Source organism: Sinohyriopsis cumingii, chromosome 3, assembly GCF_028554795.1.
Source record: "Sinohyriopsis cumingii isolate HCF-2022 chromosome 3, ASM2855479v2, whole genome shotgun sequence".
Taxonomy (NCBI): domain Eukaryota; kingdom Metazoa; phylum Mollusca; class Bivalvia; order Unionida; family Unionidae; genus Sinohyriopsis; species Sinohyriopsis cumingii.
The window spans coordinates 73,297,836-73,321,951 of NC_142963.1; the positions used below are offsets into that span (position 1 = coordinate 73,297,836).

The 24,116-nt window shown below is 34.8% G+C and overlaps 1 protein-coding gene across 2 annotated transcripts; it reads right to left on the reverse strand.

Moving 5' to 3' along the window:
- On the reverse strand, positions 1-24,116 carry LOC149803094 (uncharacterized). 2 transcript variants are annotated; one of them, XM_089952691.1, is made up of 6 exons: positions 24,049-24,116; positions 18,117-18,183; positions 8,936-8,967; positions 6,665-6,742; positions 5,345-5,450; positions 1-433 (listed from the first exon to the last, which is right to left on the reverse strand). In XM_089952691.1, the coding sequence occupies exons 1-6, from the start codon at positions 24,073-24,075 to the stop codon at positions 291-293; spliced, it is 453 nt and encodes a 150-aa protein (XP_089808817.1). In that variant the 5' UTR covers positions 24,076-24,116; the 3' UTR covers positions 1-290. The 2 variants fall into 2 exon arrangements, with proteins under 2 accessions (XP_089808817.1, XP_089808818.1); XM_089952692.1 differs by lacking the exon at positions 5,345-5,450.

Genomic DNA, 24,116 nt, shown 5'->3' on the forward strand with positions numbered 1-24,116 from the left:
TAATGGATGTAATATGTTTATTTCAGCATGTATGGTTCGAGTAAATTGTTACAAAACATGTATAAAGTAACTTGACCTCATCTTACGAAGATGACTATCAAAGGAGATAAAAGTGCAAAAAAAACCCACAAATCTGTTAACTTTAGATCACATTCCACAAAAACGTCTGTGTTCTTTCACTTTTTCCCAGGCAATTTTGTAGCATCTCTTCAAAACAACTCTGCCATGATGATTAGTACCAGTTTGCCACCGTCATTCCAGTGTCCTTGTGAATATTTGCTCTCGTGTCGTTACGAAGACGCATACTTACGAGTCCATTTTCTTGCCGTGCTATCGTATTCTTTTCTATCGGATATGTACTGTTGAGCAATGTCTGGCACCAATGGATCATTAGGATCAGGATCGGCAAGAAATGACATTATCGATAGTAGCACTACAAAAACAAAGTTACACAAGTTTTTAAGGGTATAAATTGTATGCCGTAAAATCGTATATGTACGGCGTAAATCTGCTGCGACTTTTATTCATAATATGAAGTCATGGGTTAGATATTGACTAAAAGCTAAGACAAATTCTTGTTAATAAAATAGGACCATGCGTGTGCAAAACACTTTTAGTTTCTTGCGAAATTTGCTCAAAGAAAAGCCGTTAAAATCGTTTTTCACTGCTTATATTAAACTGCAAGTTACTCGGTAATTGGGTGTGTCAATAACTCCTAAATGAAAAATTGCTTTCAAATTGGATGCATTTTACAATCAAGCCTTTTCGTGTCTGTCTCCAAATGTGCAAGACTTTCCCACCTACAGACAAGAAACTGCTTTTCACAAAACCAAACGTAATTGCTTTTTTGAGGGTTTTTAAATGATTCTGGCTCCTTTCAAAACATACTGCAAGAAATGTCGAAAACAGTCTTGTCTCAATGTTCAGAGCATGGAAAACGTATAAGGTTTATTAGGCAGGATAGAATGAATTTCTTTGGAAATTATTTGGTCTTGTCAAGAGATGTTATTATAACAAGTTACATGTGTTTTTGATACAGTATTTTTAAAAAAATTATTTCATACAAAATATGCAGCTAGATTGCTATAAAATGACATGACAAATATCAAACATTACTTGAGACAACACATTTTTATATAAATGTAAAGATATTATGCATTCCAAGATAACACACACACACACACACACACACACTCTCTCTCACTCGTCCTCTTGAAACAGTGACCACCGAGTATCCAGGTAATTTCAGAATCTGTCAGAAAGCAAAATGTAGTCGTTCAGTATCATTTAAACATTTTCACAAATCCCTAGTTCCGCAACAGGTAACTTTCCAACATTTCGAATTTTCAAGAAAACCTATCTCACCATGTAAAACAACAAAATAAACAACAAACAACAAAGAAACAAAAACGAAATAACAGTAAAAAGATATTGTTTATCAGGCTTAAATATGGGTAGTTTCTTCCAATAATTCAGCTTCAGAAAGTAGTTATTTTTAACATTGTTGAAATTGGTGATTACTGGGCTATATTTAAAGTAACGGACTCTAGAGTGGCACAAAAGTCACCTAATAATCAATTATTTGCAATGAAACCATAAAAGCCTATTAAATAGATAAATTGGAGCTTGCAATATACAGACTGAGATAAAAGTTCTTTAAAATAATAATAATTTATGTTGGAAATAATGAGCCATAGAATCTTACAAAAGTCACTTATTAATTCGGAATTCACCTTAAAAAAGCTTTTAACCTTAATTCTTGAGAAATTACCAGAAATTAAAGATATTAAAAATTCATAGATTTTTGTTGATGTTTCAGATCTCTTATATCCAGTGAAGAAGGCGTGTGTGTGTGTGTGTGTGTGTGTGTGTGTGTGTGTGTGTGTGTGTGAGAGAGAGAGAGAGAGAGATTAGGATTTTTAACGTAGCTTTAACAATTTTTCAGTCATATCGCTAAGATGTCTGCAGTGTGGCATTTTAATGAGATGTGTAGAACTGGGGCATCATGATGCAGACATCTAACATCATCTCTCACCCAGTCACATTATCCTGACACCAGGCAGACCAGTCTTAACACTAGCTTCTTAATGCTGAGCGCCCAACGAGGCAGCTGCTAATACTATTTTTATAAGTCTTTGGTATGACTTGGCCGGGGTTTGAACCAGTGATCTCCCACACCCGAGGCGGACGCTCTAACCACTTAAGCCACCCGAACGGTCTCCAATGAAGAAGGAATCTATTAATTCAGTAATTCAAATAACTAGGAAACACATGAAATAAATAACTCTGAGGATCCCCCGTGTCCATTAATTTTTGAAAAGGGATAGGCTTCGCAGAATCACCAATAAGTGAGGCAGAAACGTTCGACATGAATGGTTCATAATTCGCCAAGACAGAATCGGACTTGCGTTTGTTTGACCAATCAAAGTATTGCTTTCAATACAAGACTGTGACCTTGGCCCTAACGTCTTTTTGAAATAAAAGCATTTGGACTAGCACTCTCATTATTCTTTTGCTTATTGTACAACCTGTAGCAATAAAAAAAAAAATGACGTGCCTGTTCTTCTTGCACGTAGGAAGATGCATGGATCAGTTCTATCAGAAACTCGATTCCTAAAAGTTGTGCCAGATTGAGATTTCAAAGTTTCGTATAAGACTGGGATGGCTTTTTACGGAAAAACTACTGAGTTGAAGACTTATTGACAAATGAAATTTTGTGAATCAAAGAATAACCGTCAGCTGTGCCAATAGCATTTTCCAAAGTTTCCAACAGTTACTCATTAGGATAGGTCATAACATCACAGTGGATGATTAACTCTTCAACTAGCATGAGCTGTCTGTGGTTATCGTAACCTTGATCAACCTTCCTTCCTGAACATAACTAATCAAGCTCTTTTTCTCTTGCAAAGTCGATATGGATTTGTCCTGTTTCATTTCTAAAATTCCTAAAACTGTGCCGATATGCCTGAGGTACATATTCACAACCCTTCCAGATATATTCCTTAACCACACAATAAAAAGCAATTTTTTTATACCGACAGCAAAATGTAGATTTTATGAGCTTTGCCAATAAGTACACTTTTATAATAATAAAAACCAATACTCTCTTGGCCTTTGCAAGTTTTTAGCATTTTCTCAAAATGAGAAAAGTATTATCTACTCATTTTCTTTAAAATTGGGTAGTAACATAGTATTTCTGGTAACATTAAAACATTAACTTGTGTGTAATGGGGGTGGGGAATGTGTTCCCCCTGCAAGTTCTAACTCTTTTGATCAATATTGCATTGCATTATCTTTACTTTCCTCACTCTGCAACCTCTCTCTTTGTCTCTCTTTCTCTCTCTCTGTCTCTTTCTCTCTGTCTCTGCGTCTCTCTCTCTCTCTATCTCTCTCTGCAGCTGCCTCTCTTCTTTTTCTCTCTGAATTTGCATTCCTATCATTTTCATGCACACATACACACGCACAGACACATCTCTGTGCATTTTTTTGTTTCTTTTCCTCTCCCTAAATTTGCATTTTCATTTTCGATTTGTTCCATCAATTCTTTTTGAAGCTAAAGCTTTGTTAATTCCAATTCAGTTTGTAATTAAACTGTAATTTCCTTAATTTCCTATCGAGACCAGATACAGACTTACTAATCAAATCCAAGTCATTATCATTCATAATTTTCTTCCCACAAATCCTGAATCACAAGAGTATTTATCTCTTGCTTTGTTAAAGTGGCTTTCGGCTTCAAAAAGATCATAATGTCTGGCAAGCTTAAGCAGCTCATCTTTTTTATATCTCGAACCCTCACTGGGAAGGACTTGAAAGAACGTTCACTACATTATATTTAATTGTGAATGCTTGCTGGTTTCACTAAAGATCGCTCAAATGTGTAAAATTAAATTCTTTTAATAGATAATACAAATTACGAAGTAAATAAGGTAAATTTAAATTTGGAAGACATGTTTTAATATCTCTTAAATGTTTTGCTGAAGTTCAAAGCCCGAACGAGCTCCCAGTTTATGTTACGACTCTATGGCGTTAAGCTATGTAATAGAAAAAAGACAACCCATTTTAGTAATATTTAACAAAATATCATTTCCATATAATACAAAATGAAACTTGAAAATACACTTACAGTACTGTGAATTAAATCCCAAATCGATAATAAATGTCCTATACAAATCAGGAAATAGTTAATGTTCCAAATGAATTGCAGTTCACTTGAATGTACTCATGTCTTTGAATGAGTTCTCAGTAATCCGGAATTAATGTTTTCATTCAAAAAGCCAATCAGCATTTTCTAATTCCACTCAAATTATATCTGAACACAACTACAAACTCTAATCATAGATTCCCAAAGACTACTATGAGACAGGACTGATAAATTGCTTACAAAATCCAATATAAACAAATTGCATGTGGGTCTTGGTTAATTTTCCAGTTTAAATAACAGGTGGGCTGAGTCGACGATCAATCAAGTATGCCTATACTTAAGCCATGCGAATCAAAAGTGTGTGGCAGCTCCATTATTATCGACCTGTGAGCGTGCCACTGTTGCCCGCGCAAGCGATAAAACCGGACATCGCATGTGAACATAAACAGACACAAAGTGGAATAAAATATAGCAAAAACATAGTAAATCATAGTTTCATAAAAAAAAACATTGTTTTTTTTTTGGGCTTTAATTAAAATGTGGAAGTTATCTTATTTGCTTAAAATGAAACACATTTCTTCTATTTTATGAACTTTATTCCATCAACAAAGGTTTTTCTAGGCAAATGACGGGATGGGGGGGGGGGAGAGCTTAGAGTAAAGAACGGATCTTATCAATGTCTATGGGATCTGGTCAAGTCTGTCCTATTACTTTTCTATATGTCATTGTAATTTCTAACCAAAAACAAGAAACAATGTCTTTCCAACTTTAGTTGTTCTTCGGCACGATGTTAACATACTGTCGTAATCATTCTTCAAACTTATGGGCATTGCAACGACAATAAAGAAGAATGAATGTTCTGTCTAAGTTACCATAGTAACTATCAGAAATTATGTTAAAACTATTGCTTTCTTGAAATGTGTATACTTAATTTTTGAATATAAGAATGTACAATAAATACTCAGATAATGTCATTTCAATAAATTAAAATTTTAGTAGGCTAGTAATTTACTGCTTCCTTGCTACATAAATCTTTATCTTAAAACCTAAAATAACAGCATTTTTCATGCGAATTAAAGTGATATTTTTCATTTAAATGTAAGTTACTATGTGGATATGATCCACTGTGTAATGACTGGATAATACAACTTGATGGCATTTAACTAGAAGAAGCTATTTCTTTAACCAATAGGTCCATTTTACCTTTGTGAAGATGTAAAACGGGTCTCCATTTATCCCTAAGGATATCGAGTCCTATCCGTCCAGATCTATCGATGTTGGGATGATATACTGGTGTGATGAATGTGACCTATACAATGGAAGTGGCCATATAGAAGCCATTGAAACAGTTATTCAATTTTTATTCTATAAATAAAAATGACCAGAGTAAAGCTCAAAATAGTACTGGTCCCAACAAGTAAAATCTTTCAATTCACCAATAATGATAAAAATGGAAAAGAAAAAAGACACTTTATACAATATTTCAGTGAAAGCTGAAATGAATTTGCTTAGGATAAAGCGCCAAAGGTCCTCTTGTCGTACACTCCAAACTTGCGAAATTGTGTGTGCAATTCGTCACTTTTAGACGAAGGTTAGCAAACATAGTTAGAAAGACTCATATCTTTAAGACAACATTGGATGTTGTACATATGTTAGAGTATGCTGACATAGTGCAAGATCACTTTGGGAAAACTTTATCATAATCAGATCTTGGGGGTGAAGACTTGTATCGAAACATACTGTGGGTAGCGATTGTGTTATTTTCGACTCCAGATTCTTTTCATTAAACCCGTCTATAACGGATTATATATTTGTTTAATGAATACATTTTGACACATCCAAGAATGACTTTAAGCTGACAGAAGTGGTATGCACACAAGAATAGTAAAACTTCTGTCGGGTAAATATTGCAATTTCCAATTTTTGTTTAAAAAATTCCGAATTTTGCATATTGAAAGCGTAGGGTGATATCTGGAAGCACAGGTAATGATTGTAATATTTACGAAGTTTCGCGGCAATACATCAAACGTTGTGTGACCATTTGCTATAGCACAGCTGTGCATAACGACTCCTATATCCCTCCCCTACCTCTTTGTAGGTAAAGTATGCAAAGTAATATAAATTTAGTTGCAGCTTATTTTCACCTATGAGGGGAAATACATCGAGTATGCTGATTCAACTGAATAGTGTGTGAAGAAAAAATAATCTAACTTCATTATACGGGATGTTCTTTTAAGAATGAATATAGTCTTTTGTTGATTCCAGGCTTGGGCCACGATGATATATAATCTTAACGAATCAAATCTTTCCGTTATATTTGGCGTCCATACTCTCAACTGTAAATAAAAATTGGAAAATTAAGTTATCGTTTTGTGCTAGAATGACAAAATAAATGGATATATCGGCTCATTTAACATTTGTGAATGAAATCAAATTGGAAAACACCATTCAATCGTTCACAGTGATCTGGAATTATTCCAGAAACATGATGACTACTGCGACTGTATGTCTTGGATGCTTTACCTGTGGTGGTTTCACAGGGTAATCTCCAGGAAAGCTGACCTTAAGTTCAAAAACACCATGTTCATATGGGCTTTCAAGCTGAAAGATAAAAAGAAGGATTAGAAAGGTAACAAGAGAACTCTCGTTTATCAAGAAACAGCATATTGGAATTTATTATTAATTTTTACTATTCACCAGGTTTGGACTCTTTTCATGATGCAGGCAGTTTGTGAATTTTTTTATTTGGATAAAAGAAGGGATCCGATTTTCACGTCAGAATTCATAGGTTAATAGCTGTGGGCCTATAACTTTTTTCCTTTGTGGAATTATGGAGTTTTACTAAGATAGCATTAGATGATGTTAGATATACTGTAAGAGTCTAGTTCATATCGTCTTGATTTTTAAAAAAAATAAACAAGACCAATGAGCTTTGAAACAAATGTTTCAGGAAAATTTACTAAATTTCAACAGGAAAAGACAACAATAATGTATTATTTTTGTTTTAAAAAATAAATCAGCTAAATTTGGCAAATAACGTTTTAAAATTTCATATTCTTTTGAAAACCGAGTTGTCTGTAAACCGTTTTCTTCTGTACGTGGCAAACTGACATATTTATCTTGATGTCGAATTAATGTATTTAATGCTTTAACTGTAATTTTTGTGGGATTTTATGTCTGGTCAATCGGAAGAATAGTTACATTAAAATATTTAAGACATCGTTCTGCAAAAAGGCATCAATGCAAATTCAAAATATATATTACGAGATAGGAAACGTTATCGTAAACCACATTTTAAGCTTAATTTTCCGTTTTTATCACTTCGATTTTAAAAGCTATGAAAAACATTTAACAAGCAAAGAGAGCAATGCATCTTCTATATGGAAGAATATTCAAAGCGTGATTTCCAATCGATTTACATTTGCAACTTTCGATTACGCAATTTATTTTGCATATTTTGCGATGTAAAATTTGCGGGTTCGAAAATAAACAGCTTACTAAATGTGTTCAAGCTAAATTCGAAAAACATTTTTTTAAAAACCTACAAAAGAACACACCAGCTACTTTTCTGCAGTCCAATCGAAATTTATAATAACTGTTGCATATATCGTTTGAACAGAGAAACATTCTGATTTCAGTTGGAAGAATTGATCTGCTCTACAAAGCATGGGCACATACTCTCAGGCTCTGAAGCAAGCGTTGCAAATCTTCAAATGAGGTTTTGCATACAAGAATGGAATAAAAGATTATAAGCTACATCGAAAGTTACGACTTACCAATTATTCAAACGAGATTTAAACTTGGAGAAGTATGTAATACTTCGAGAAAGTAATGTTTATTTGCCGTTGCTAAATTTAAGAACTAGTAACCACAAACTTCCATCAGAATCAGGGCGTTAACGAAACACACCACTTCAGTAGATAAAATACACCGTGTGCGCATGGGATGAACCAGCTGATGAATTTCACTATTTTCTCTGTCATTGCAATTTACACCTCCTTTCACAACTTTATGACTTGCATCTTCTATCCATGTTAATTTATCTAGGAAACAGAGAGGACTAAGCCCCTATCGCTTTAAGTAATATTAATATCGTATTACGTAGCATAATACTATTTTAGGATTATAATCCCGAGCAATGATCCTGTGATGATCATAATCATGTAGCAAATGGTGATTAGTTTTGTCTCTAATGTTATTTAGATTCCCATTGAGGAAGCTTGTTTAATTGGATTTATAACAACTGGTCAGTGACAATAAATGGATGACAATCCACATATACTTGTAAATGACAAAACACTAGTTCAAAATATACATATAGATTTATTTTATGTACCGGGTTTAGCCAGAGGCATTTGGAATATTTTTGCTGTATTTCGATATAAAAATCATAGAGTTCTCTGGTGACTTGCTTACTGTATGTCGTGAACTGAATGCATATCTTAATGTTATACTTTTTTCTGTCTTGAGGATTTTATGTGTGGCCAATCGAAATGAAAAACATATAAAAATGTTTAACAAATCATTTTGCAAAAGACATCAATTTGAAATTCAAATACATAATGACGAAATAAAAGACATTATCATAAGTAACATGTAAAGTTGTTTTCTTTTTGTTGTTTTCTTGAATACTGAAGTTTAGCATCACGCTAGAAAATGAAGAAGTCAATAGTGTTGTACGTACTTTTTACCAGGTTGTGTTATCTTATACTAGAAAATGAAGAAGTCAATAGTGTAAAGAAGAAGACACAACTAACACGTTAAGAAAACGAAAATGAATTGATATACACTTACCGGACCAACAATGATTGCCTGCCACTGAAATACTGCAAGAGAAACAAGCACAAGTTAATGATTTTTTTTTAAATTACCGAAAAATCCCGTTTGTGAATTTGCCTTTTCTAGGCAAAGATGCATACAGTGGTAAAAAGGGAACCTTGATAAGAGATTTTCAAATGTCAAAATGTAAGTGCATGTATTTTGAATAGGACTTATCAAATTTTTGAATATAGTGCATCTTTCCTTCTACGGCGTGTAATGGCAATGAAATATTATTCAGACTTACACTAAACATCCCAATACATAATTTGGAATAAATACGTTAATATAACAACAAGTATTCATTTTTCAAGATTCCAAAATACTGTTATAGTTTTCATTATCTATGGAGAAGGAAAAAAAAAACACTGCAAAAAATGACAAACGAACGTTTATTAAAGAACAAGACATATCTAACCACCAATACATTTCTAATAATAGCAAACATACTCTCGTTTCCTGGACCCGAAAGATAAGCTTTTTATTGTCCTTAAGCATCAGAGTTCAAACAGACTTTGAAGTATAACCACCAGCATCATGACTCCCGTAGGTAATCGTGTTAAAACAGTAGGGTGTGAAAAATAATTAAATCACGTGTTTTTTTCGACTAAATATACAATTCGTAAAAGGTATATAATACAGTCTGCAACGAGAGGTAGTGGAATGGTGTAGGAAAACTCTTAAGATTAGATTTATTTAATTCGTGCTTTAAAAACAATTGGGTGACAATTTACCAGACTAATGCATGGGTTCAATAAAAACCACAATACCTCAATGGGCATGAATTCACCTGAGGCAGCCAGGAAATATGCCAAAGCTATAACTCAGTTTATTCCGTTATTTGGCAACTGATACATTTGGAGCTCCTAAATTCAGAGTAGGTCAAATAGTTGACATTTAAAAATGCATAACAATATTTTCAAACGGTACATTCTTATATTTCAAAGGAAACATCAAAAATCAGGCAAATAATATTAGATGATCCGGTTGTTTAGAAACAAACTGCAAGACTTAAAGCGAGACGATATTAAAGTATATTTTTTATCTGGAAAGGAGATGAATCGCTGAATAGTTAAGACCAACACAAATAATCTTTTCCATTATCATCAATAATTAAAGTTCAAAACATAGAAAGCAGTATTAAGGAGCGTGAAATCTTTTCTGAAAGGTAATGACATGTAAGAAAGTGATATATGTTACAAAAACAGTGCACCAGAAAAAGAACGAGTGACAACATTAACGCTCGACTTCATGAAAACAGGATAAATAGCAAAATGTGCAACCCAAACATTGCATTTGAATAAGAAATAAATACTCATGAAAATTCCGATAAGGTGAATACAAAGAAGGTAATGTGCTAGTATGGCAATAATGAAATCCCAAACGAAATGAAAAGAGATAACATTTAAATAATTGATGTTGATTCGAGCTCACTAAAGTTGAAAAGCAACTACATTGATAATGATTTTGACATGGCTCACGAGTTGTTTAAGAACTTAAAAGGCGATAAAAAATTTCACAGATCTTGATGCAAGCATTAGAAAATTAAAGCTTTTTTAAAATGTGTTACAACCTTTTGGTCTTAAACTAAGTAACAGAAAGAAGCAAAGCCAGAAAGTTTTGTAAAATTTACAAATAATTTAATTCTCTAAGTTACATAAAGAAAACTTAAAAGGTACTTACAGTGTTCTGAATTAAATCCCAAATAATCTAAAAAATTATATATTATAGTCCAAGAGGATACCGTTCTGAATGAATCCCATGTCTTGAATAGGCTGATGTACTAATATTCTTGAATGTGCTGCAGTGCCAACAGTCTAGATATGTCACAATGTACTTGTCCATAACATCTATGCATGAATTCACAATAATCCAAAAATAGTATTTAGTAGAATCAGTTACATGAAGGCATTGCATTTCCAATAAATAATTTAAATAATTCCTCTCAAATTCTATCTAAACACATCATTAAATACATCTGCCGAGTGAACATAACATAAGAACAGTAATATCATATAGTAATTTGGAAAAAATTAATTGTTGTCTTCCTCCTCGTTATATACCCTTCACGACTCTTCTACGACTCTATGTCCCAACCCATCCCACGTGACACATTTCACAATATATCTCCACTGGACATATGTCACAACACAACACGCCTGACTCAATCACCCAATGGAAAATTACATCAAACTAACAGGTTCATTATATAGAACAAGAACCCAATTAAGCAATCTATTATAGCTCATTATCTTAAAATAAAATGTATGCACAACAATACTGAATTGTATGAGGACAGATTTAACACATGCATTATAAGAAATATAGGATACACGATATGCATTCTCTCTCTCTCTCTCTCAAACAAGGCACTATTTATTATTACAAATATTCTACAACATCAACCTCATAACTAAAATAACATAAATACTTAATTAACATACTCTAAAATAGATGGCTGTCTCTGTGGGGGCGACTCATGGGCTGGAATCTGAATGTAAAAGACTATGATTCCCAGTCGGCGCTAGGCTGATCCCAGCATAACCGCATTTTCTGTGCTTATCCCAGCTCAAGTATATTCATTGCTAGGCTGATCCCAGCTCAAGAAAAATCTGTGCTAGGCTGATCCCAGCATTCGAGTTTATTCTGGGCTAATCCCATCTTCAAGTAAATCTATCCTGGGCTCATCCCAACATTATAGTGTATGCTGGGCTGACTCCAGCTCAAGATAATTGGTGCTAGTATGATCCCTGCATTAAAGTGTAATCTGGGCTGATCCCACCTTCCGTATATTGTGCTATCCTGATCCCAGCTCAAGTAAAATATGTGCTAGGCCGATCCCATCATTCAAGTGTATTTTGGGCTGATCCCAGCTTAAGTAGACTATGTGCTAGACTGATCCAAGCATACTAATGTATTCTAAGCTGATCCCATTTTAACTAAATCTATGCTATGCTGATCCCCGCATAAGAGTGTATTCTGGGTTGATCCCAGATTCGTGGAATAGAGCTAGGCTTATCCCAGCATGAAGAAAATATTCTTATTTTTTCCTATTGAAAACGGTATTAAAAAAAATGTATTCAACGGCATGACATTCACGTTATAAGTATAGCTTATGAGTATCCGATTGGGGAAAAATGCCAAATTGAATTTGATATTAAAATATATCAAATGAGAGCCCCCAGGAGGATACCAGTTTGGAATGTGAAAATCCATTTGGAACGAATGGTGTCCAAAGCACATGATACTAAATATATGTACACAACTGTTCCTGAGCAGAAAGAAGTCAGTTAGGATGAACTCTAATGTAGCGCGTATAACATGACTAAGACCATAGTCCTAAAGTCTTAATTAAATGGTCCTCAGTGCCAACTGCAGAAGCAGTTGTGGCTGCTCGAATACGAAACGAATGACCAGAAAAGTTTTGCTCATCATAGCCCAGGTGCGCAAGCAGATGGTTCAAGTACGACACAAAAAGTTACCCACTAAACTGACGGCCCATGGAAACCACAAATAAAATATCATTTGCCCCATGACATCCAGCCAGAGCAGCTTACCGCCGCTGACTCAAATACTGCTCCATATAGGACACGGGACACAACTACGAGTTCCGAAAGAATGAAATACTGATACCAGCATGAAACGGGTATATGTTTGAAGATGGCCAGGTAAGTATAAACTTAGATTTGTCCGTTGAAAATGTCACATATCGAATCCTCAGGTAGTTGCATGAAGAATTAAATATAAATAACAGATAACTCGTGCAGATTGCTGGCAATATTTGTCATGCCTTGTTTGACTTTGTCTACAAATGACTCAGTGCCACCTATTACATTTTCATCCAACCCGAAGCCAAAACAACCAGCATTTTGATCTTGCGCTACTAGTTGTTGTTGTTGTTGTTTTTGTGGGGTTTACCGCCATTTTTCAGCACGATAGGCTATACATGGCGGCCAGTATTAATGGTGGAGGAAGAACCCGGAAAACCCCGGAAAGAACCACCGACCCACGAGAAGCTACTGGCAAGCTTTCTCACATGCCCACATTGGCTGAATCTTAGACTCGAACCGCCGCAGACAGAGGTGAGATGGCAGTGATCCGTAACGAAGAGCGCTTTTGACCACACGGCCACTCGGGGCCCCCTACTAGTTGTTAATCTGCTTCCTAAATTTGCTATGGAAAAGTTGACGCTTTCGTACTTATATCTACATGAATAGTGGCAATTATAACACATTTCTCTTGGAAACATTTGTTTTATCATTTCACATAATGGTAACTTGTCCTTATTCCTTATGTTCTGAATTCATGCATTTAATAGTGTCTCTCTTAAGTTATTTTCCAGATCTGTTTAATGTCGAACTGCTTGCGTTCATTACTTTGAATACTTTTAAACTGACTAACTACATTCAAGAAAAAGTATATGAAGAACGCTTTAAAACACGAGGAGATAGGAACCTCTGCACAAGTAAAGGGAACAGTAATGGCGATATTTCGAGTAAGGCAATGAGAGATAATAGAACAAGTCGCGATGAGTTTGAGTTGATCCTTAGAACATACAACAGATATAGAGAGATAAAGAAAGCAATGAAGGGGAAAGTTAGGAAGACATGAAAGCAAGCTAATCATAAGATATACAAGACTTTTAATATTAGGAAAACAAAAATAATGCCGACAGAATCTGCCATAGACATCATATCGGTATTCGAAATATTTCTTTAGTTCTACTACTAATATTTTCCATCTATTTACTGAGCACAAAATTATTCATTAACCTTTAGATGTTGTTTTAAAGTCATTGCTTGCCCTTGACTCTCAGTGATATTTAAGTTTTAAACGTGGATCGTGGATAAATAACTCCGCTCGATTATCTTTTTTAGTTTAAAACCTTACAAACATAACCTTCAAGTTAAGACATAGCATAACGTATCTCTCTTTATTCATCAACGTGCACAATAACTGATGTCTTAAACGTTTTGTATTCTTTTTCTCCTCAATCAGTATATTTCAGATGGTAACAATTCACATTCTTGTTAAATCGTGTTTTTTTTTCGATCTGATAATGGGTAGTCTTCAAACTAGTCGTGTCAATATTATTGTACTTCTAGATGTACTTAAAAATGCCCATCAATAAATCATTGATCATTCTAAGACAACAGATTTTCTTCGAAGACTTTGATTTGTTCTTTGGCTGCACACATACAGTATTACTGACGGGCATTTACTTGATAGGGATATACAGTACCCTGTATTAATGACCTTGGCCATGACTTTTGTATTCTTCATCATGTTATTCGTAGTTAAAGATTGGTGTTCAGTTCCTTTTATTCGTGTTTAATGTGTAAGACTTTTTTATTATTATTTACCAACAATGCAATATAAATTTCAGATATATTCTTAGATTATAGTTTTAGACTATACAATGATTAAAACCCCGATTGATTAATTTTAATAACGTATAGCTCTTTCTGACTCGTACCTTTACGTTGTTTGAAATATTGAGCAAAACGTGATGGAACATAGTCAGATCCATAAACAGTAGAATTGTTTGTTGTCGTCTGCTATTCTAACCCAAAACATTTTTTTTTTTAAATCAGCTTCCTAACTACGAATATATATTAATACAATATTTTAGCATAAAGAATATTTAAGGCACAAAGATTAGTTGAAGAATATTCGTAATCTCCTACATCATTATATTTTACCATTTAATATATTACATAAATTTGCTTCCACTAAATGCCAGTTATAATTGCAGGCAAAGGTGTTAATATTTTAACAATAACAGAGGGTAGTTATGTTTCAGTTATTTGGTTAATATGGTTTGACTTACTGGAAGATATAGCGACATGTGGAAGACAACATACTATGATATCACGGACTTCAAAAAAAACAAGTCACCTAGATAATTTCACTACTTCGGGGAACTGGTTATCTGCGTATGATTGTTGGTTATCGGAGTCTTTTGTTTCTGTGACATGTTTGTTTTCTTTTGTAATTTCTAATTTTGTTTAATCAAATTATTACTAGAGAATGTTGTTAACTTGCACGAGAAGGGAAGCATTAAATAAGTAACGCTTAGGAATGGATAAACAAATGAGCCTTCATTTCGAATATCCAGATCTAATTATATGTTAATTATCGTTGAATGTGGTCTATCTGAGTCTGAGTGTTGGTTATCTTTGTATGAGTCTTGGTTATCTTAGTCTGAGTGTTGGTTATCTTAGTCTGAGTGTTATTTATCCGTCTCATTGTTGGTTATCTTAGTCTGTGGGTTGGTTATCTGTCTCATTGTTGGTTATCTTAGTCTGAGTGCTCGATATCTGTCTCATTGTTGATTATCTTAGTCTGTGTGTTGGTTATCTTTGTCTGAGTGTTGGTTATCTTAGTCTGTGTGTTGGTTATCTTAGTCTGAGTGCTGGTTATCTTAGTCTGAGCCCTGGTTATCTTAGTCTGAGTGTTGATTATTTTAGTCTGATTGTTGGTTATCTTAGTCAGTGTGTTGGTTATCTTAATCTGAGTGTTGGTTATCTTTGAGTATTGGTTATCTTGATCCGAGTGTTGCTTAAATTGGAGTATTGGTTATCTTGATCTGATTGTTGGTTATCTTAATCTCATTGTTGGTTATCTTAGTCTGAGTGTTGCTTATCTGAGTATGTATGTTAGTCATCTTGGTCTAAGTGTTGGTTATCTTTGAGTATTGGTTATCGTGATTCGAGTGTTAGTTACCTTTGAGTATTGATTATCTTGGTCTGAGTGTTGGTTATCTTAATCTGAGTGTTGGTTATCTTTGAGTATTGGTTATCTTGATCCGAGTGTTGCTTAAATTGGAGTATTGGTTATCTTGATCTGATTGTTGGTTATCTTAATCTCATTGTTGGTTATCTTAGTCTGAGTGTTGCTTATCTGAGTATGTATGTTAGTCATCTTGGTCTAAGTGTTGGTTATCTTTGAGTATTGGTTATCGTGATTCGAGTGTTAGTTACCTTTGAGTATTGATTATGTTGGTCTGAGTGTTGGTTATCTTAGTCTGTTTGTTTAATACTTTTATCTGGTTGTTTAAACAACATAGTTATATTGTAATTACTAACTTTGTATGGTCTGAACTGGATATATATGGGGTGGCACGCGGGGAAAAGAAGAGTTAACTAAGTTGTGCTAAAAATATGTTCATTGCAAACGTCAGTCTACGAAAGACGTTTAGTCTTTGAAAAGTGATATATGGCGACGTTGTTTTCTTTAATTCAAGCTTTCAAAAAAGACAGGTAGGTTGTGACCTCAGACGTTTGTTACAATTTGGTGAATGATGCAATCGTGGAATTGATACGTATTCTAGAAAAGTATAGAAATGTGTGTGGTCCAGTATTTCAGAGTTGTGCACTACTCGGCTCAGTTCATTATACCAAATGGTTTTGATATGTAGTAGAATTCCATACACTCACCGCTTTCTCCTACTTTTAATGCATCTCTTTATAAGTCTTACGTCAAGTCTCGCTCAAATGAGAGAGGTTGCGGATTCGAACCACAAAGACGGATAAAAATGGTACTAACAGCTACCTGGCTTGGCGCTCAGCATTAGGAGGTTAGTTTAGAACTGATCGGTCTAGTGTGATGCTACATGTCTGCGGCAATGATGCCCCCAGTGCTGGACATCAGTATAAACTGTCACACGCGCAGACATCGTAGCCAAATGACTGAAGAATTGTTAAAGCTATGCTCTCTCTCTCTCTCTCTCTCTCTCTCTCTCATCATTTCAACTTGTGTTTTACGTCACTGTTTCTGGGCATAAATCTAATTCATGATTATTTATTTATAAGGCAATCGCTTTTGATTTTAGTTCAATTAAATTCAGATTACGTTATTTTTAGAAATGGAGGAATGACTTCGACTTTTTTGCTGCAGTCTCTTTAACGAAATTTAGCCAACATAATATTTTTAACTTAGTTTAATTTAACAATGCGACCATTAATTATTCAGGTTTGTTCACATTTAGGCTACATTTTGAAACGAATGCATATGCGTGCACTGAATTTGCTATATTATCTCCCACTGTCTAACAGATACCGTTTAGATTATTTTAAAGTTGCCATATCAAGATGACTCATACGCATAATTCTAAATATACATTAAGAGACAAAATTACCTCATTTGTTTCTCACTGCACAGCTACTTCATAAAATATTTATATCCAATTATGTTGTTGAATTCTCTGTATATTAAACACTACATTTATTGTCAGTATATTTCTTGCAGTGCAAGACGGTAATGTTTAAGTACGGTGAAGAAACACGGTGGTCTCATTTATTTTATTGGACACTGAGACATTATCTTTTTTTTATCTCATATTAGATGTGAAAATTATGCTCCTGACTCTGTTATAATACTTGACAGCACAGTCAAAAAGATTATGTTATTGTTAACGTAGCCTGGTAACAGATCCAAAGCCTGTGGAGATGTTTGTTTTCTTTTGGTTTTTCGTTTCTCTGAGTCTACCGTCTAGCAAATATTTAATCAAGAGATTAGAACGTAGGCTAGTAACCAATGTTAGATACGTTCTGTAAATTTACGAATGTGTTAGTTGTTAGTTTCCTTTTCCTTGATTTGTACTTAAATCTACCATTTTGCTAAAATGCTTCTGATTCTTATAGAAATGTGCAAATGTGCTCGTTTTGTTCCAGTTGCTTTTTTTAAACAAGAGCTGTTTATCGGGAAAATTCTAGTACACGGAATGGTAATAAACGTTTTGCAACATTATAAGAATTGTTGCTTCGGAGCATTTTAGTATTCCTACTAAACATTCATTGTTTGCTATTTTTCTTTTGTGTTCTCACTGTTGATTGAAACCAGATAAGATTCATTAAACATCATCATACCCCAACATACCATGGAAACGTAAATTTTGGAAAGAAATAAATGAAGGTTTTCATTTACGATTGTAGAAGCAATATAAATTTTAGAAAGTGCTCTAAAGTGTTATTGTGCTCTCACATATATACTGCTACTGCTCTTCAATGATCCAACCCCATGAAGAAACCAACTTGATTATATAATAAAATATAAATGTTTTAGGAGGAAACGGAGACATCTAGTCTAAAGTTTAATTTGTTTGAGCCCAACAAGTTAACGTTGATTGGTTCCTGAGAGATTTGTACATACGTACTGTCATCGTCGGAAACAGGACCAGCTGAACATCCTTCTGGAGGGTTTTTAGAAATCCAGATATATTCCTGAAATAAAATGCAAACCAAATTTGTTTTCAAAGCATTTCATCTTATTATGAAATGATGAAGACTTGCGGGGGTTTATGTTATTGTACTAATGGCAAAACCATACACCAGAGACAAAGACATACTTACATAAAACAAGGATTAGATTTTCTTTCAGGCATACTCTTTTTAAGTGGCCGCAACTCCCAGACAATATTCCGCAGACAGGATATCGCTGACTACATGTGTCTTCAACGCAACGATTGAAAGCGTTGGTCATATAAAGGGGAGGATGGCTAGCTTTACTTGCTCAGTCCTCATTCATTTGTGTTGCTCGTCCTTCAATTGAATGAGCAGTTGTTATGGCTCCTTAGGGTTTTATTGTACTCTTCCAATGCCTTTTTCTTTTTTTCCAAGTAACTCCTGCAGTATAGACGGGATCAGATCGTTTATTTTGAGATAGATAATCCCACTCTTTAGTTCAATAAGGATTCTCTCAATATTCTAGACACTACTCTGCCACTCTGGGTCATTTTGCTTCTTTTTTTCTGTTCTTATGATTGAAGATAGATGTCAAGACGTGTCTTATGTACATGAGGGGCGAATGTAAAGAAAAACCGTTAGTACAAGGCCGTGATCTAATACAATCCTTGTTACAAATTCAAAAAATGGCTGACATAGAGAAAATGAGAGAGCATGTTAAAGATTGTTTTAAAACATTACGAATCAAACAATACCATCTCGGAAGGAGAAAAAAAAAAACGCTGGCTAACTCAATATCACAAAACATGAAAATGAGGATTAGGGCTGTCCCTTCTCTTCATGCACAACATTTTCAAGCGCAAACACAAACATATTAAACATGAACGTGTTTACAGAATGGAAAGTAATATTTGGCTTCCGGTGACCTAGAATAGTATCATTTAGCCACCGATGTACAATATTTTTTGAGCTGAAGGAGACAGATACTAACCACGTTTCTATTTTTTTCATCGTTTCTAGAAAAATCACGCTCAAAGCAAATCAGTAAACGCTGCATTCGCAATCCAAATCTTTGTGGACGAGGAAAAATAATCTCAGATTTATTAAACTGAGTCGATACAGCATTTATTTCTCATAAAGTCTGGGATTATTATTATCGGTGTTGATGACTTAAGCTCGAACGTTTTAATAGATTTTTGGAACACGTTCGTTCTCCACACCACACGCACTGTTGTTTTCATTTTCAGTTATTGTGTCTTATGTCAAGTAAAATTAGTAAATAAGAAAGACTTATACATTATTTGGTTTAATATTAGTCTGTTGAATCACTTTTAGTTGTGTTCAGATATAATTTAAGATGAATCGTTTATTTAATTAATGCACTGAAATTAAAAAGTGTTCATTTGCTTCTGGATCCAAAACACTACTTTTGTATTATTGAGGACTCATTCAAAGACATTCTGGATTACATCATTGTGGTACATTAAGACAATTGCTAGATCAACTCATTCAACACTATTGAAATTCATTTGGAATATTCTATACAGTTGCACTTGTGATGGAACATTAAGGATTATTTGGATTTACTTCACTATACCTTTTGATGTATTTGCTGAATTTGACTAAATCTAATGGTTTTGTCTTTTTTGTTACATAGTATAAGACCACAGAGTCGAAAGAATGTTCACATCGTCACTTCTCCAAACAGAGGCCATGTAACCGATCTGAACAAGAAAACAGAGAATGTTACCAAGTGACCTCTTAGCATGGGGAGAAATTCTCTTCGTTGAACGAGCACTTTTTTCTTTTGGCTGACTGGAATGTTCTTTTCATTATGTGTGAAAAGAACTTCACGATGTACAACTCGCTGTTACTGTGTCTTCGTCAACGGAACCAATCCTTTCAATACGTTCAAACAGCATTCACACACCGTATTTATATGGTGCTTCTTGGTTAATATGTTTTCACATTGGAATATAGGCTTTGGTAAACATTGACAAGATAAACAGATGTTTTGCTAAAAGATTAGGAATGGGTCTGTTTTCTTACTTTTAAAGGAATATTTAGACGTCAACGGTGCTGTGACCGTAAACTTTTAGAGTAAGATATTGTGTTCACATGAACTAAAGTGATTCTTGTCCAACATTTCTTGTATCGTAGAATTCGTCTCTGCTGGCTATAGGGACATCGTATTAACTTGACCTCCGATACCACTGGCCATTCACTAAATCGGGTCAGTACTTGCTTGGACAAATCCAGAACACTTTGTAGCATTCCCATTCTATCTTGCACTTCCCTTAGAGGATGCGACCATTTCGGCCTCGGCAACGGAGGGACAGCAGAAGAAAATGGCGACGGCAATGAAGCAGAAGTAATGTTAGAGATGGGTTCCCATTTTTACATCAGATAGGGAAAGACTACTGTTAAATCAGCTTTAGACTGCGTAATCAGAATCGGAAGAAGTCATTGCGTCGCAAGCAGATGCGGGTTTCCTTGAGTAAGTGCGTTTTCTAGCTACACTATCTCTCTTTCTTGTGGGTAGTGGATGTTTTTATGGTGTTCTTCTTTGGGATTTGAAGTCACTGCCGTTCTCGTTACCTTCTTTTTCGTCTGTCTGTTGCATTTGGCCATTTTTGTGGATTTCTGATATTTTTGCTTTTGTCTACGGTATAATGATTTTCTTCGTATAAGTGAATGAATAATTACCCCTAATATTCTACTTCCTCACAGTTTCAAAATAATGCATGTTTGATTGCAGTATCGATTCTGGATCGGCTAGGAATGAGTATTGGTAGTAACTGACATGCTGTCAAAGGTTTCCTTCTGACACTTCTTTGAGAATGGCTTCTAACAGATGCAAATGTATTTATTTCGCGATCCACGAAATATTATGGACAAACTAATTTTGAAGGAGGATGCGATTAAAGGAAGTTATGTTGAATCCTATAGGTGAAAAAGGTGTAGAGTGTTTTTATAGGGTGTTTTGTTTCTATGGAAGACGAATAAAATGAAGATGACGTGTAAATCATTGGAAAGCCTTCTTGGCAAAAATCGTAAAGCAAGTCCCTTCGAAATTTCAAATAATCTGGAGTGTTGGGTTTTAAATTGATCAGTAAATACGTAAGTGACAACTGGATGGCATCATCATGGGCATGTTTGCAGCCATAATATGTACACTGGTTTTGAAACGGCTGAGACAATCAAAAGAACACAAGAATTTCACACAGACAAACAAAACCAGTATATGTGTTTTTGCTTTTCTTTATTGTACAACCCAGCGTCAATATTTCAAATAAAGTTCATAAGAATCCTCTTCTATCCGTAAATATATTAATGTAGAATGACCAAGAGAAAGCAATGACATCCATGAAACCATCTTGTACTGTATCTTTATACTCTCGTTATTCTTTGACTTTCATACCACAACTGAAACGCTGTACTTGGTCTCCTTCGCACAAGTCGACACATTCTGATCGAGCAATGTGTGTATACCCAGATATTTGAGTAATTTCCCTTCGAACGCATGGATGAGTTTGTGTTGACAAGATTGGCTTGTGAGTGCATGCAATACATCCATAGACTGGTAGAGTAAAATCGTACTATATCACTCTGGTCGCAATATCACAGTCGTATTTCATTTAGTTTTGAGTCCATCACATTGTTTCTATGTTGAACTCATTTTCCTCAATTAGCATCACTAATCAAATTATGTTTCTCCCTTGCAAGTAGTGTTTATACCTATATGGTACCCTGTTTTTTTTTAGGAAAGACTCATTCATCGGGTGGAACTAATTCCATGACCTCTTCGTAATTAACCAAGGTCAAATCTTCAGGTATCATTATCACCTATTTTATTATGTCTCCTTTATAGTCAGCGGGTTGAAAGTATTGAATTTTCTGAATCAGATGTTCTTCTGCACGTTGAGCGATTTTTCCCACAAAAAAAAATGAGAATGACATTATCAAATGTTCTTCCTCCTTTGTTCTATTCTACCCGTTCCTGGTTGATGACTCCTTGACATCGGTACCATTAGTTGATCTTTTTTCTCGGGTGTGACACCAAGAAGGATACTGCTCGCTTTTTGTTTTAGTTAGGTCGCCAACTCAAGCTGAAAAATTCCTGACTCGAGTCACATATTCTAGGGTACAACGAACACCACGCCGATATATATGATTTGTTCTCCTTAAAATTTATCTGCTTTGTCCAACACGGTTGTGACACAGATCCGACCTCTAAACACGCTCTATGTTGGATTCAAGGGTTTGATGTCCACCGTATCGTCGCCTTCAACAATGTTCGAAATGTTCAATCTGTTTTGAAACGTCGATCATAGTCGTAATGACACATTTACACCCCTTGCATCCTTGAATTTCCTAAATCTGGTGTCGCTATCAAGTTTTACATTACAAATCTTCCATAGTCAATTCAATCAACGGATTTTCCATTTCTCGATGAGAGAGAGAGAGAGAGAGAACATATGCATCAAACAGAATGGAAAGTGCTATCCATAGATTCTTTAGAATGTTTGATAATAGTAGGCAGAAATAATATTTAATACAATTAATACTATCATACAGGTTAGAGAATTTTGAATTCGTACTCTGCGGAGATTCGAGCCTAGGTTCGCGGTCAAACGGCACCCACTGCCTTGCCTGCACGCACCAGTCCATATTTCATCAAGATTATGCATACATCACCAACAAATGATGCTACAAAGTCGGTGGTATTTGCACTCGTGAAGTTAAATAACAACTGGATCAAAGACCATGAAGCGTTTTGAGCTATGGGGTATCTTGACTGGATCCCAGAGGATGAAAGGAAGAAGAAGAAAGGAATAATAGACAACATGAGAAATTGGTCAAAGAACTGGAGAAAAAAAAAAGAACAAAACCTCACTTCTCAGGGCGATTCCATTGCCTCGAAATGATTTCTACTCTATTTCCATATTGGTGTATTAGTGTGTTTGTGTATCTGTATATGTCTGTGTATTTCTATGTTGTATCTGTCCCTACGAAACCCTTGACCCTAGACAGACCACCCTGTTCCATTCCCCTTGTCCCTAGACAAGCCCACCCTGTTTCGCATTGTTCCCCAAGTGGATACCGCCTCTTTTAACATAGATGTCCCCTTGACCCTATACATTTTGTCCCTATCTTAGATTTACCATGTTTTAACATTACAGTTCCCTTGTCCCTATGGTGGTCTCATATACTACTAACGTCCTAGATCTAAAGTGACTAATTTTAACTAACCAATCAGGTTCCTAGAATTTTGTTTATTAGATAATAATGTTACTTCCTCTTTCTGTTCCCAAATAAAATTGTCCAAATGTGCAGTGTTAGTTACATGATATTAAAAATACAGTTGAAGTTCCTTATCCTATAAAATATATAAAATCCTTAGTTTACAATGGACCGAAACAAATTCAAAGTCTGGTGCAATGAACAAAAGCTCCCAGTGTATGAACGTACGTCACATATTACTGTTTTCTTTTATACCTGGATTGAATTGTTGTATGTAAGTCATATGATTTGAAATGGAGCCTTGATCCACCCATTTATTTCAATTTGGTTTTTGGTGAAAAGAAACTTTGACCGGATTATTGCAAGTAGAAATAATGATTTAGAGTGACCTAATAACAAAACTCGCATAGTGACGAATTTCTCATTATGACCTGTATCCATTTATGTAGATTGTACAATATTTCGTTATCACTGACTATCTACTCTTCCTACTGATCAATAATCATGTTACGTTTCAATTTTGCACGTTGCAGCATGTAACAATTAGCACGATAAATATAACATTAAACTTAACACAGAACAAAATGACGCCCATTCTACTTCATAATACGTATTTGTTAGATTAGACAAGGGAAAAATTCTCAATTCAGTGTCACGTACCTTCTGTAAAATTGTGACAGCCAACATGTCAACAAGGAAGTATGTCTGCTCTTTTGTTTATCAAAGCA

Coding starts and splice junctions, on each gene's coding strand:
- LOC149803094 (XM_089952691.1), bottom strand. CDS start 24,075: ATGTTGGCTGTCACAATTTTACAGAAG. Junction 8,968..18,116: donor TCCTGTTTCCGACGATGACA/GTACGTATGTAC, acceptor TTTCTCTTGCAG/TATTTCAGTGGCAGGCAATC. Junction 6,743..8,935: donor AGGCAATCATTGTTGGTCCG/GTAAGTGTATAT, acceptor TTTATCTTTCAG/CTTGAAAGCCCATATGAACA.